Raw genomic sequence first — 13,572 nt, 5'->3', positions numbered from 1 at the left:
GAAACAATGCTTGACCCCAAAGAGCACAGCTGCTGCAGCTCAGGGCCTGCCGCAGGTGCCTGGCTGGCAAACCCTCACCTAAGGAGTCCCCGCGGCACAGACGGCAGGTCTGTAATCTGAGAGGCGGGGACCACCTGATCTGGCCGCCGCGGGTTTTAGATCCGGAACGCCCAAGTCGCATTCTGTCCTGGAGGGCTCAGCCGGGAAGCCTCTACTGGAGACTCCGCTTTGGGGACAAGCCCTCGCTCTTCGGTCTGTCGGGCCCTTAGGAGGTCAAGGTGCTGACCCCATGTCTCCCCGCCCTTCCGCGTACCTGAGGCTCTCGGGGACAGCTGCTGCCCAGGGGAAACCCCAGGACTTAGTTTTCCCGACCACGAACCCTCCCTCCACCGACGGCCGCGCAGGCGCTCTCAGCTAGCCTCTGTTTTTCCCGTTGCCTGGAGACGGGAGAGCGTGGGCGCCCAGCCCCTCCTCGCCGCGAATTCCGCTGTGGGTGGGTGGGTGGGTGGGTGAGGCGTGCGCAAGCGCAGTCCGCACACCACCGGGCACCGCCCCGGGCGCGGGCGCGGTCCACCAAAGTGTCGCCTGACCCGGTGTCCCGCCAGCTCTGCAGCTCCGTCCAGCTCTGCCCTTAGGGGACGGGGGAATGGGGTGGGAGAGGCGGGGGGGGGGGGGGGGGGGGGGGTGAGGCGTGCGCAAGCGCAGTCCGCACACCACCGGGCACCGCCCCGGGCGCGGGCGCGGTCCACCAAAGTGTCGCCTGACCCGGTGTCCCGCCAGCTCTGCAGCTCCGTCCAGCTCTGCCCTTAGGGGACGGGGGAATGGGGTGGGAGAGGCTTTTCTGGGGCTCCATCAAAGAGCTTGGATTTTTCTCAGAGCGATGGTCTCAGATCCTGGGGTGTGACCCTTCTCTGGCAAAAGACGGAGCGCCTAGATGTGCCCTCAAGTCATTCTGCCGCAGGATTCCGGTGTCTGCCCCCTTAGCGGGAGTGGGCCTGCTGATAGCCTTTCTTAGCACGTTCGGCTGCCTTGTACGGGCCCCAGGTACGGCTGTATACTATCTCTCCATGCTTTTCCTCGCAAATAGTTTGGAGCTTGCGTCAAATTTTAGCAACTCGGCTAGGTTTTGCTACGCAGAAGGGGGGAAATTTTTGTAGCCAATCTAATTATTTTGATATAATGTTTTACTCTCACGTGGTAACTCTGGCCCTCTCTTCTTAGGGCCCAGGAGTGACTCAGACAAGTGTAATGATAATAAAGTTAACTACCAGATCGAAAATGCTCAGCATAACCTGGTTTCAACACTAAAGATACTCCATAACTTGCTAACATCAGAAGAGAGTTTATTTGTCTTCATACTTCAGTTCATTTGTGTAAGCTGTTTGGAACAGGCAGCTTACTTTTTCCCCTGTAACTACTTAAAAGATTCGTGCACATGGAAAATAATATAGACACAGCAGTGGTCGCTGTTAATACTTAAACATGTCATAATACAGCTTTTACATGTTATAAAGAAATGCCTTGGTGGTGCTCCAAGGCAGTCCTTTTTTGCCTTGTTTTCTTTCCTAGTTGACTCTCCACTGCCTTCTCTATGTATATGCATTTTCAGACATTTCCCACTCTTCTCAAGGTCCCAATTATCTCAGCATGGGGCTTGCCTGTCAACAACTCCAGAAGCTCCCCTCCAGCCTGGCAGAATTTCCCAGGCCTCCCTCCATGTTGACTTCTTTTCCTCTTGTTTATGAGGAAGAAGAATCTTTGTCTTTCCTTGAGTTCTCTTGACTTAGTCCCTTTCAGTACCCTCCAGGAATTGACTCACTTTACCCCTGCATCTTGTTAACTTCAAGTTATATCTATCCACACACGCTTCTGTGGTTTTAGAATATGCTTAACTTTGCCCTGCACAAAAAGCCTCATTTCCCTTGACCACACCTTTCACCTTAGGGTCCCATTCCTTTCTCCTCTTCTCCACTTCTTAATAGAAAACTTTACATTTCCTGCCCCCACTTCCTCAACTCCCCCTCATTGTCCAGTCCATTGTGGTCTGGTACCCCTCTGTCCGCGTTATTTAACTGCTAGGCTACCAGTGACGTTCCAATGACCCTAAAGACAAAAGCTGCTATTTCTGCAGCCTACTCATTTGACACTGATTTTTCTCTCCGTTGGAACTCTCTTCTCACTTGCTCCTGTCTGCCTTCTTGGTTTCTTCTTTCATGTCCTTGCATTTATGTCTTTTCCTCACCTGCCCCGCAAATGTAGGTGTTCTCCAAGGCCCTCGTATTTCTCATATAAAGGTAGTTTCAGACATTCTCTTCCTTAATGATTTCAGCCAAGTGCTGAAATCTCAGGTCTCACCTATGTTTAAATGATATCTAGCTTAGTTCTCTCTCCTTAATTACGGACTCAAATTTCCAAATTCCCATGTAGCACTTGCACATGAATGTTCCTCAGGAACCACAAACTCAATATGACAGAAAACGAAGTTGTGATCACCTCCGCATTCCCCAATCTACTGCTCCAGTGTTTCCTCTCATGCTGAAAGCATCAGTCATCTTCTACTCCTCCCACTTTGTCACCCCCTCTCTCTAACTGGTCAGCAGGCTCTGTTGAAGTTACTCTGCGATGTCTCTTATATATGTCCCCTCCTTTACATTTCTACAACCCTAGGTGAGTTTTTCCCTCACTTCTCACTGGGATGGCACCACTCTCCTAACTGCTATTCATCTGCTCCCCAAACCTATCCTTCTGGCTGCTGCCAGAATAATTATCCTGAATACTTCTGACCCCATAATTCTCCTGCCCAGTGGCTTCTTCTTTACCTATAGGATAAAGTTGAAATGTGTAACTTAGCATGGTATTTCAGCTTGCCAGATTAGGTTCAGCCTACATTTCCAGTCTTGCCTCCCCAGAGGCTAGCCCAGGGCATCTGAACCTTGGCTGTGCTTTAGGACTACCTGGAAAGCAATTTCTGGGAGTGAGGGCTGGGTATCAGTATTTTACAAAGCTTTCCCCAAGGTCCTAATGTGCAGCCAGGGTTGAGAAACCCTGGTCCAGCCACACCTGACTACTTGCACTTTCTTACTTCAGTGGCCTTACTCCAAGCTCCACATACTGGGAGGTGGCGGAGCATAGCATTCATGGGAGTAGGTTCTGTACTCAGACTGCTTGGAACTAAATCCCAGCTCCATCACTTACTGTTTGTGGTTGTGTAACCTTGGGTAATATGCTGGTTCCTCCAAGAATGCTTTCCCAGTCTTCCCAGACAGAATGAATCTCTTTGCTCCTTTGTGTTCTCATAATATTTTCTGTCCTTGTTATAGCACAGGGCTGGCTCATGATGAGCTCTCAGTGGATGCTTGTGGAATTGAATTAGCATGTTGTGCATTGTATTGTCATCATTTGCACGCATATTTGTCCCTTACACTAAATAAAAAACTCTTTGAGGGCAAAGATTATATACCATCCATCTTTGTATATCCTGCAGTGTATATACGTAGTAGATACTCAATAGGTTAATTCTACAGAGAAACTAGTTTTTAAAAAATAAATTTTAAATAACATCAGCCAGTTACTCTGTTCAGCATTATTTTCAAATATTACCAAGCATAACAGTTCAGTTCAGCTTCCCACCCCAAAGCCAGCACTGAGGTTATATGATTCTCCAGGATCTGGATCCTCACTTTGTAGTGGGGAGCTAATGGAATAATGAATCTCCATGGCTTCCATTGCAAATCCATTTCACCTTGCCAAGTCTGCCAACCTGGCATATTCACAGATGGAATCTTATGTTATGAAGGGATGTAAGGTACAGGAGCACTCCAAAGAGCAACAATAAACACCACAGTTTTCCTTCATACACATTCTTAATCTTAAGGGTATCTGTATTCAAATGCCTTCAAGGTGACCCTACTTTTTTTTTAAATTAATTTTTATTGGAGTATAGTTGCTTTACAGTGTTGTGTTAGTTTCTACTGTACAGCAAAATGAATCAGCTATACATATACATATGTCCCCTCTTTTTTGGATTTCCTTCCCATATAGGTCACCACAGTGCATTAAGTAGAGTCCCCTGTGCTATACAGTATGTTCTCATTAGTTATCTATAAGGTGACCCTATTTTTTTGTTGTTTTTGTTGTTGCGGTACGCGGGCCTCTCACTGTTGTGGCCTCTCCTGTTGTGGAGCACAGGCTCCGCACGCACAGCCTCAGTGGCCATGGCTCACGGGCCCAGCCGCTCCGCGGCATGTGGGATCCTCCCGGACCGGGGCACGAACCCGTGCCCCCTGCATCGGCAGGCGGACCCTCAACCACTGCGCCACCAGGGAAGCCCAAGGTGACCCTATTTTTAACAATCATCACCCACAACTCCCCTTGACAATTCCCTTCTCCCAAAAGAAATTCATGTAACTTGGTCACTTGGCTTAGATTGACTGATTCAGTTGTGATTATGGGTTATTTTGCTTGTGCTTGTGATTGATGGATTGATTGCTTTAGATAAGCATTGTTTGTAGTTTTCTTAGTAAGGTAGACTCTGGTGGGCCGCTTCCAGAATCACAGAGGGAGAAATGACCTCCACTGGGACCTCCTATACACTTGTCTCCAATTCCAGACTTAGGCATGACTCAGAATTGGAGGGGAGCTGAGAAAAAGGGCAGAAAAGTTGTATGTCTTCTATTTAATGTGTTTGTTTGTTTGTCTGTTTGTTTATGATGTTTAGTGTTTATCATCTGTCTCCATAATTTAATCTCCTCCGGTCCAGGGATCCTTTTTGTTCATTCACGTATGTCAACCACCTAGAAATGTGCCTGGCACACAGAGGCTCTCAGTAAGTATTTACAGAATGATTGGATTTATCTCAAGTGTTTCTTCGTCTTTGTCTTTATCCCCGCGAGAAAATGAAAAAAGGCGTGCTCTTAGTGACAGAGGTGGGGTGAGGGCTCGGAGTATAGAATCGTAGCCGAGACCCTGGACAGATCCCGCCCCCCCGCCAATCGGAGGCTCTGGAGCTACTAGACACTGGCGTCCCGAAATCCCACCCTCTGGGCGGGCTCTGGGCCGAGCGCTCCGTGCGTGATTGGCCGGCGGAGGGGATGGGCCTGAGAGACAGCGAAGGAGGAGCCGCGTTCTAAGCTACCGGGCGCGGCGGTTACGCAACCGGGGGAACAGTTGGCCTGCTGGTCTCCCGGGTAGTCCACCGGAGAGGAGGACGAGGAGATTGAGCCTGGGGCAGGGCCCCGGGGCGTGCTCATCAGTTCGATTAGCCCTAAAATATTAATAGGGCATTCTGGTGGGGGCGCGGAAGCCAGGTTTGCGTGGGAAGAGGGAGGGATGGAGAGGGAGCGGGACCGGGGATGGGTGTAGGGAGGTAACTGGATAAGCAGGTAATTGCCCCAAAGAGGCCTCTGTGGGCTCCCTTGCCCGGGTGTCCTCCTGTTAACTTCACACACCCGCGCTTACACGTGACCGCTTACTTACTCCGAAGTACTGGCATCTTAAGGTCAGGGAGAGGTCACAGTGGTTAACGATGGAGAGGTGTGTGTGTGACCCTTTCTGCCTCAGGATTGGGGGCCCGGGAATAGGATAATGAGTCCTTTGCTCTTCTGCTTTCATGGTCTCTGACAGGTCTGAGCGTGAGTATGGCAGAAGGGGACCCCCTGATATCAGTGGATTATGAAGTTTTTGGGAAAGTGCAAGGTGTGTTTTTCCGCAAGTACACTCAGGTATGTGGCTTACAGGCTTTGGGGACATACCTAGGGTATGAGCATGGGAACAAGAGACATGTTCCTGAAAAATATGCATTGGAGAAGCTTTCTGTTTGGTAGCTGGATGGCAAAGAGGTGGTTTGTAAAACAATGGGTATGAAAATGCTTTGCAGTGGGTAAAACACAATGCAAATGGAAAATTTGTCTACTGTTATTATTGGTCTTTTCTAACAGTGGTACTTGAGTACCTAGACACATATGGATGAGCTTCTCTTTTCCAAAGGGGAATAGAGGGCTTCCCCAGTTCTCCCTGTGTGGCATCATCAAACCAAGTCACAATTCTTGTAGGAAAGTTAACATTGATCAAAGAGATGGCATTTAAGTGAACTTGTGACATTTAATTGCTTCCTCTGCAGCTGCTGCATTTTCTTCAGACCTCTTTCCTTTTTCAACCTCTCCCATTCCCCTATGTAATTCCTTTCCGCTCATTTTAGCTTTTAAAGAACAATTACCTTTTCCAGGTGAAGCTTTTCTAATGAAAATATCCATTCCAGGGTAAGTAATGGTAACATTGAACATGAAGCCTGGTATTCCTATTTGATATTAGGGAGTAGTTGAGGGGATGAACAAACTATTGACAGCCTCTGTCTTAATATCACTAATCCTCCCTCAATGGGCACACACAGATGCAATCTCAGTTTGCCTTCTGCCTTCTATAGAGGGGTATCAGGCTATTGCCTTCCCAATGAATCTCCAACCCCAAAGATACTGAGTTAAGACTGCAGAACTTGCCAAGTGTCACATTCCTGGGACTGTGGTACTTAAAATTCAAATGTGAATCTTTGAAATATGAATGTTAAATATCACTACCTCTTTGTCCAATTACTTGCAAATCATTTTCTCCTGTTTCATGCTCATATATGAGTGCCTATTGGAAAAAAAGAATTACTGAAAGTCATAGCAAGAGCTATGTTCCAATTAGATTTGCTACTAATTATGTATGGTAAGTTCCTGTGATTTAGTAAATGGAGGTGGCAGCCTCAAAGATTAATTAAAGTTGTTGAGTGAAAAGGACCAGATGGCAGTATACTCCATCTTTCTCTACTGCGCCTCCCACCCCTCAATTTAAAGAGAGAATAAAAGAATGCAGAAAAACAGATATTGATTTGGAAAACTGCAAGGAAAATGTCATCCTTTTTTCCCCTTAATTAGACTTGTAGTTTATTCTTGACTACTTATAATCATTTTATTATATATGTTCATTTTAACAATTATTTTGTTTTGCTACAGTCTTTTTATGTGTTGATATCATCTAGCCTCTTAATTAAATTCCATCACTCCTAGAATGAGAGATGAGAATACTTGAAGGGATTTTTTTTTTTAAGTTGGAATATAATTCACATTCCATAAAATTCACCCTTTGGGGACTTCCCTGGTGGTCCAGTGGTTAAGAATCCACCTTCCAATGCAGGAGACATGGGTTCGATCCCTGGTCGGGGAACTAAGATGCTACGTGCTGCGGGGCAACTAAGCCCACTCGCCGCAACTACTGAGCCCATGCACCACAACCACAGAGCCCACGTGCTCTAGAGCCCGCACGCCACAACTAGAGAGAAGCCCGCGCACCACAACGAAGAGCCCCTATGCTGCAACAAAGATCCCACTTAAGGCAACTAAGACCCAACGTAGCCAAAAATAAATTAAATAAATAAATAAATAAATATTTTTTAAAAATCACCCTTTTAAAGTGTATAATACAGGTCTTCCCTGGTGGTGCAGTGGTTAAGAATCCGCCTGCCAATGCAGGGGACACAGGTTCGAGCTCTGGTCCGGGAAGATCCCACATGCTGCAGAGCAACTAAGCCCGTGCACTGCAACTACTGAGGCTGTGCTCTAAAGCCTGCGAGCCACAACTACCAAAGCCCTCGTGCCTAGAGCCCATGCTCCACAATAGGAGAAGCCACTGAAATGAGAAGCCTGCCCACCGCAATGAAGAGTAGCCCCTGCTCGCTGCAACTAGAGAAAGTCCACACGCAGCACCGAAGACCCAATGCAGCCAAAAAAAAATAACAATTAAATAAATAATAAATTTATTTTTTAAAAAGTGTATAATACAGTAGTTTTTTAGTATTCATAAAGATGTACACTAATTCCAGAATATTTTATCACCCCAAAGAGAAACCCCACACCCATTAGCACTCACTGTTCATCCCCCCAGCCCCTGGCAACCACTAACCTCATTTCTATCTCTATGGATTTGCCTATTCTGGACATTTAGTGTAAATGGAATCATACAATATGTGGCCTTTTGTGTTTGGCTTCTTTCACTTGACATGTTTTCAAGATTCATCCATGTTGTAGCTTATATCAGTACTTCATTTCTTTTTATGGCTGGGTAATGTTCCATTGTATGGGGAATTCCCTGGCAGTCCAGTGGTTAGGACTCGGCACTTTCACTGCCAGGGCCTGGGTTCAATCCCTGGTTGGGGAACTAAGATCCCACAAGCCTTGCAGTGTGGCCAAATAAATAAATAAATAAATAAATAAATAAATAAATAATTGTTAAAAAAAATATTCCACTGTATGGATATAACACATTGTATATATCCAATCATCAATTCATGGGCATTTAAGTTGTTTCTACTTTTTATCTGTTATAAATAATGATGCTGTGAACATTTATGTACCTGTTTTTATGTAAACATTGTTTTCAATTCCCTTGGGTATATATACCTAGGAGTAGATTGCTGGGTCACATGATAACTCCATGTATAACTTTTTGAGGAACTGCCAAAGCAGTTTTCCAAAGCAGCTGCACCATTTTACAGTCCCACTATCAATGCATGAGATTTCCAATTTCTCCCAATTGTCAGCAATTGTTATTGTCTGTCTTCTTTATTATAGCCATCCTGGTGAGTGTGAAGTGGTATCTCATTGTGGTTTTTTGTTGTTTTGTTTTGAGGTATCAATGAATTTTAAAGGATTTAAGTCATATGAAGCATGTTCTCCTATGACCATAATGAAACTAAACTGCCATCAATAACAGAAAACTGGAAAATTCCCAAACAGAAAACTGGAAAATTCCCAAATATTTGGAAACTATAGAACACATTTTTTTTAATTGTGGTAAAATATACATAATGTAAAATTTGCCATTTTAACCATTTTGAGTATACAGTTCAGTGACCTTAAGTACATTCATACTGTTGTGGTACCATCACCATCATCCATCCACAGAACTCTTTTCATCTTGCAAAGCTGAAACTCTGTACTCATTAAACAATAACTCCTGATTCCCCTTCCCTAGCCCCTGGCAGTTACAGTTCTACTGTCTCTATGAATTTGACTACTCTAGGTGTAACTCATATAAGTAGAATCATATAGTATTTCTTTTCTTTCCTGACTTGCTTATTTCACTAGCATAACATCCTTAAGAGTCATCCATGTTGTAGCATCTGTTCAAATTTCCTTCCTTTTTAAGGCTCTGTAATACTCTGGTGTATGTGTATACCCTCATTGTGGTTTTGTTTGCCTTCTAATGATTAATGATGTTGAACATCTTTTCATGTGCTTATTGGCACATGAAAGAAGATATTTCTTCTTTGGAGAAATGTCTCCAAATCCTTTGCCCATTTTTAAAAAATATATATTTATTTATTTTTGGCTGCTTTGGGTCTTAGTTGCTGCACGCAGGCTTTCTCTAGTTGTGGTGAGCAGGGGCTATTCTTTGTTGTGGTGCGCGGGCTTCTCATTGCGGTGGCTTTTCTTGTTGCAGAGCATGGGCTATAGGCGTGCGGGCTTCAGTAGTTGTGGCACGTGGGCTCAGTAGTTGTGGCTCGCAGGCTCTAGAGCACAGGCTCAGTAGTTGTGGCACATGGACTTCAGTAGTTGTGGCGCACAGGCTCCGCAGCATGTGGGATCTTCCCAGACCAGGGCTCGAACCCGTGTTCCCTGCATTGGCAGGCAGATTCTTAACCACTGTGCCACTAGGGAAGCCCTTTAATCCATCTTTATTGGAGTATAATTGCTTCACAATACCATGTTAGTTTCATTTGCACAACAAAGCGAATCAGCCACACCCATACACAGGTCCCCACATCCCCTCCCTCTTGAGCCTCCCTCCCATCCTCCCTATCCCAATCCTCTAGGTCATTGCAAAGCACTGAGCTGATCTCCCTGTGCTATGCTGCTGCTTCCCACCAGCCAACTATTTAACATTCCGTAGTGTATGTACGTCGATGTTACTCTCACTTCACCCCAGCTTTGCCCTCCCACCCCATGTCATCAAGTTCATTCTCTATGTCTACCTCTTTATTCCTGCCCTGCAACGAAATTCATCAGTACCATTTTTTTTTTTTAGATTCCATCTGTATGCGTTAGCATACGGTATTTGTTTTTCTCATTCTGATTTACTTCACTCTGTATGACAGACTCTAGGTCCATCCACCTCACTACAAATAACTCAATTTCATTTCTTTTTATGGCTGAGTAATATTCTATTGTATATATGTGCCACATCTATGGAAAACAGTATGGAGGTTCCTTAAAAAACTAAAAATAGAACTACCATATGATGTAGCAATCCCACTACTGGGCATATACCCTGAGAAAACCATAATTCAAAAGGAGTCGTGCACCACAGTGTTCATTGCAGCACTATTTACAATAGCCAGGACATGGAACCAACCTAAATGTCCATTGACATATCATGGGCAGTTTTTGATTACTAATTCAATCTCTTGTTATAGGTCTATTCAGATTTTCTATTTCTTCTTAATTCAGTTTCTGTAGTTTTTGAGTCTTTCTAGGTATCTGCTCTTTTAATCCAAGGTATCTAATTTGTTAGAATACAACTGTTCATATTATTCCCTTATTATCCTTTTTTTTTTTTTTGTAAGGTTGGTGGTAATGTCCCCTCTTTCATTTCTGATTTTAGTACTTTGAGCCTTCTCTCTTTTTTTTTATTGATCAGGCTAGCTTAAGGTTTGACAACTTTGTTGGTCTTTTTAAAGAATCAACTTTTGGTTTCATTTATTTTTTCTTTCTTCCTGCTTTCCTTTCTTCCTTTTTTTCTTTTTTCTATATCTGTTAACTCCTGCTCTAATCCTTATTTCCTTTTTTGTGCTTGTTTTGGATTCAGTTTGCTCTTCTCTTTCTAGTTTCCTAAGGTGGAAGTCTAGGTTATTGGTTTGAGGGTACTTTCTTCTTAGATTGAGACTAGAGTTGGTGATTATATTCGTTAAAATGTTTCCAGGGGCTTCCCTGGTGGCGCAGTGGTTGAGAGTCCGCCTGCCGATGCAGGGGACACGGGTTCGTGCCCCGGTCCGGGAGGATCCCACATGCCGCGGAGTGGCTGGGCCCGTGAGCCATGCCGCAACGGGAGAGGCCACAACAGTGAGAGGCCCGCGGACCGCAAAAAAAAAAAAAAAAAAAAAAAAAAAATGTTTCCAGATGACCATCCAAGCAGATGGTCCCTCATATTATTATGAGGGAGAATTAGCTTTTTGGAATTTTCTTAGGAGAAAACACTGCTTACTTGTTTAGTTATATATTCAAAACTGAACATGACTCAGCAACATTATGTTATCATTTAAAAATAAAAACAGGGACTTCCCTGATGGCACAGTGGATAAGACTCCGTGCTCCCAGTACAAGGGGTCTGGGTTCGATCCCTGGTCAGGAAACTAGATCCCACATTAATGCTACAACTAAGAGTTCGCATGCCACAACTAAGGAGCCGCACGTGGCAACGAAGATCCCGAGTGCCGCAACTAAGACCCAGAGCAGCCAAAAAAATTAAATTAAGTAAATATTTAAAAAAATAAAATAGGGCTTCCCTGGTGGATATATATATATATATATATATATATATATATATAAAATAAGAACAGAATCGAGTGCACAAATAAAACCCATACGAAAACCCCATTCTCAACACCAGTCAAAGTTGGGAGTGTTTTGTTCACTCTCAGAGTTCAGATAAATCATATTGCAATTTAAAATTTAAATAAATTAGTTTTGAGCAGTACTGTTATAACCTCCTGCTCAAAACTCAACACAATCATTCCTATAGCTAATTACCATGTAAGGTAACTAAGAACTAGGGATAGCCCATTCCCCTAGGTTAAAAGGAGTAGAAGAGTGCAGTTGTTACACAGTCAGCTGGATGTGGAGTCTTATTCAAATCCATTCTCTGCATTCTTTTTTAATGCCACAATCTACAACACTCAATCAAGCTGTAGGTGTCTCTTATTTTTCTTCATTCCTTAATTTCCTCTGTATCCTTTAAACTGTTATTTATTTGACCAAAGTCTCTTGTTCATTATGCAAACATGTCTTTGCTTTGAGCGTAACTGATTTGATGAATACTTCAGTTCCTCATCAAACATAGTTTTGCTATGCATAACATTTCCTTTGGCCAACTCCAGCAATTTCCCATATTTACTAGGTCGCTAGTCTGGCATTTGGACATGCAATCAAGTTAACTCCCGTTTTCTTTTGTAATCTAACCCCTTCTATTTAGATAGAATGTAACAATCAATAACTTTAATAATATCCTTAATTGGAGATTTTACAAAAATAAAATTGCCTCTAAAACATTGCTACGTTTCCCCAGTTTTCAGTCATTCCACAGTTAATGGTTTAAAGGAAAGAGCATTGGAAAGTCTAAGAGCAACTACAGTGATTAGATGATTTTCATAAGCTTATGCAACATTAAAGACATTGTGATTATTTAGACAGAAGAAGAAAGTCAAGTGAAAACAATAGTTAATGTAGTCTCATGAAACTTTGGTGTTTAGAGGCTGATCACCAGCTGCTTTTTCCTTCTCTAGGAGGATGAGAGAAAGTGGGTTTTGGATGCAACATAAAGACCTTGGGTTAGACAGTTTCTTGACAGTGAGAACAGTGGATTGCGTTGCCCAGGAAATTGTAAAATACTCTCTAATGATCTTTAAAGAGATATTGGACACTTAATCATCTGGATTTGTTTAGGTGTGGTCTTGGTTAAAGAAAAAAAGAAGGATCAAATAGCTTCATGCTTTTTCTATTTAACATACCCAGTAGATTCTTGATTAGGAGACGGAAAATGAACAGGATATACTCCAGTATCCTAACAGTCATCCTTAGGGAATCATTTTGAAAACATCTGATTTGGTCTTAAATCTTTAGTACTTAACCAAATTGACGACATAGTGAAAAATTCTGGTGCCTGGTTTTATAGGGTGGAAGAAGGAAATGGAGTCAAGTGGTCAACACTGCACGTTAAGATCAGCAGTGAGATTCTCCTTGCTGTAGTTCTGTTTTGACTGTTCTGGACAATATCAAATTAGTTTCAGTGGCTTGATTCTAGGCCAAGATTCTGGCAAGAGGTTATAGTCTAATTTTGTTTTGTTCAATCTCACTGGATTTCTCTCTCTTGCCTTTTTCTTTCCCTTAGGCTGAGGGTAAAAAGCTCGGATTAGTAGGCTGGGTCCAGAACACTGACCAGGGCACAGTGCAAGGACAATTGCAAGGTCCCACCTCCAAAGTACGTCATATGCAGGAATGGCTTGAGACAAGAGGAAGTCCCAAATCGCACATTGACAGAGCAAGCTTCAACAAAGAGAAAGTCATCTTAAAGTTGGATTACTCAGATTTCCAAATTGTGAAATAACGGTCTGAATTTAAATTTTCCAAGATACTGAGTGGTTTTGTTTTTTTATTTTTAATAGGGATAGAATTATTCTGTGTTCAATATTAGAATTTGTACATAAGTTATTTTAGTATCAGATATTTGATAGTTACTGTATATTATGTGTATGATGGAAGGATTACAACTGTACATAATTCTAATCAATAAAAACACAGAACCTTCCGTGTAGGATACTTA

At 43.3% G+C, this 13,572-nt stretch overlaps 1 protein-coding gene across 1 annotated transcript; it reads left to right on the top strand.

Moving 5' to 3' along the window:
- The first annotated feature begins 729 nt into the window (after nt 1-729).
- ACYP1 (acylphosphatase 1) lies at nt 730-13,572 on the top strand. Its single transcript, XM_007459746.1, has 3 exons — nt 730-1,044; nt 5,623-5,720; nt 13,141-13,572. The coding sequence occupies exons 1-3, from the start codon at nt 822-824 to the stop codon at nt 13,354-13,356; spliced, it is 537 nt and encodes a 178-aa protein (XP_007459808.1). The 5' UTR covers nt 730-821; the 3' UTR covers nt 13,357-13,572.

Source organism: Lipotes vexillifer, unplaced genomic scaffold (assembly GCF_000442215.2).
Source record: "Lipotes vexillifer unplaced genomic scaffold, Lipotes_vexillifer_v1.1 scaffold39, whole genome shotgun sequence".
Lineage (NCBI taxonomy): Eukaryota > Metazoa > Chordata > Mammalia > Artiodactyla > Lipotidae > Lipotes > Lipotes vexillifer.
Note: the sequence above shows the minus strand (reverse complement) of the source record. Positions and strands in the feature narration are given on the sequence as shown.

Coding starts and splice junctions, on each gene's coding strand:
- ACYP1 (XM_007459746.1), top strand. CDS start 822: ATGGGGTGGGAGAGGCTTTTCTGGGGCTCCATCAAAGAGCTTGGATTT. Junction 1,045..5,622: donor CTGCCTTGTACGGGCCCCAG/GTACGGCTGTAT, acceptor GGTCTCTGACAG/GTCTGAGCGTGAGTATGGCA. Junction 5,721..13,140: donor TTTTCCGCAAGTACACTCAG/GTATGTGGCTTA, acceptor TCTTTCCCTTAG/GCTGAGGGTAAAAAGCTCGG.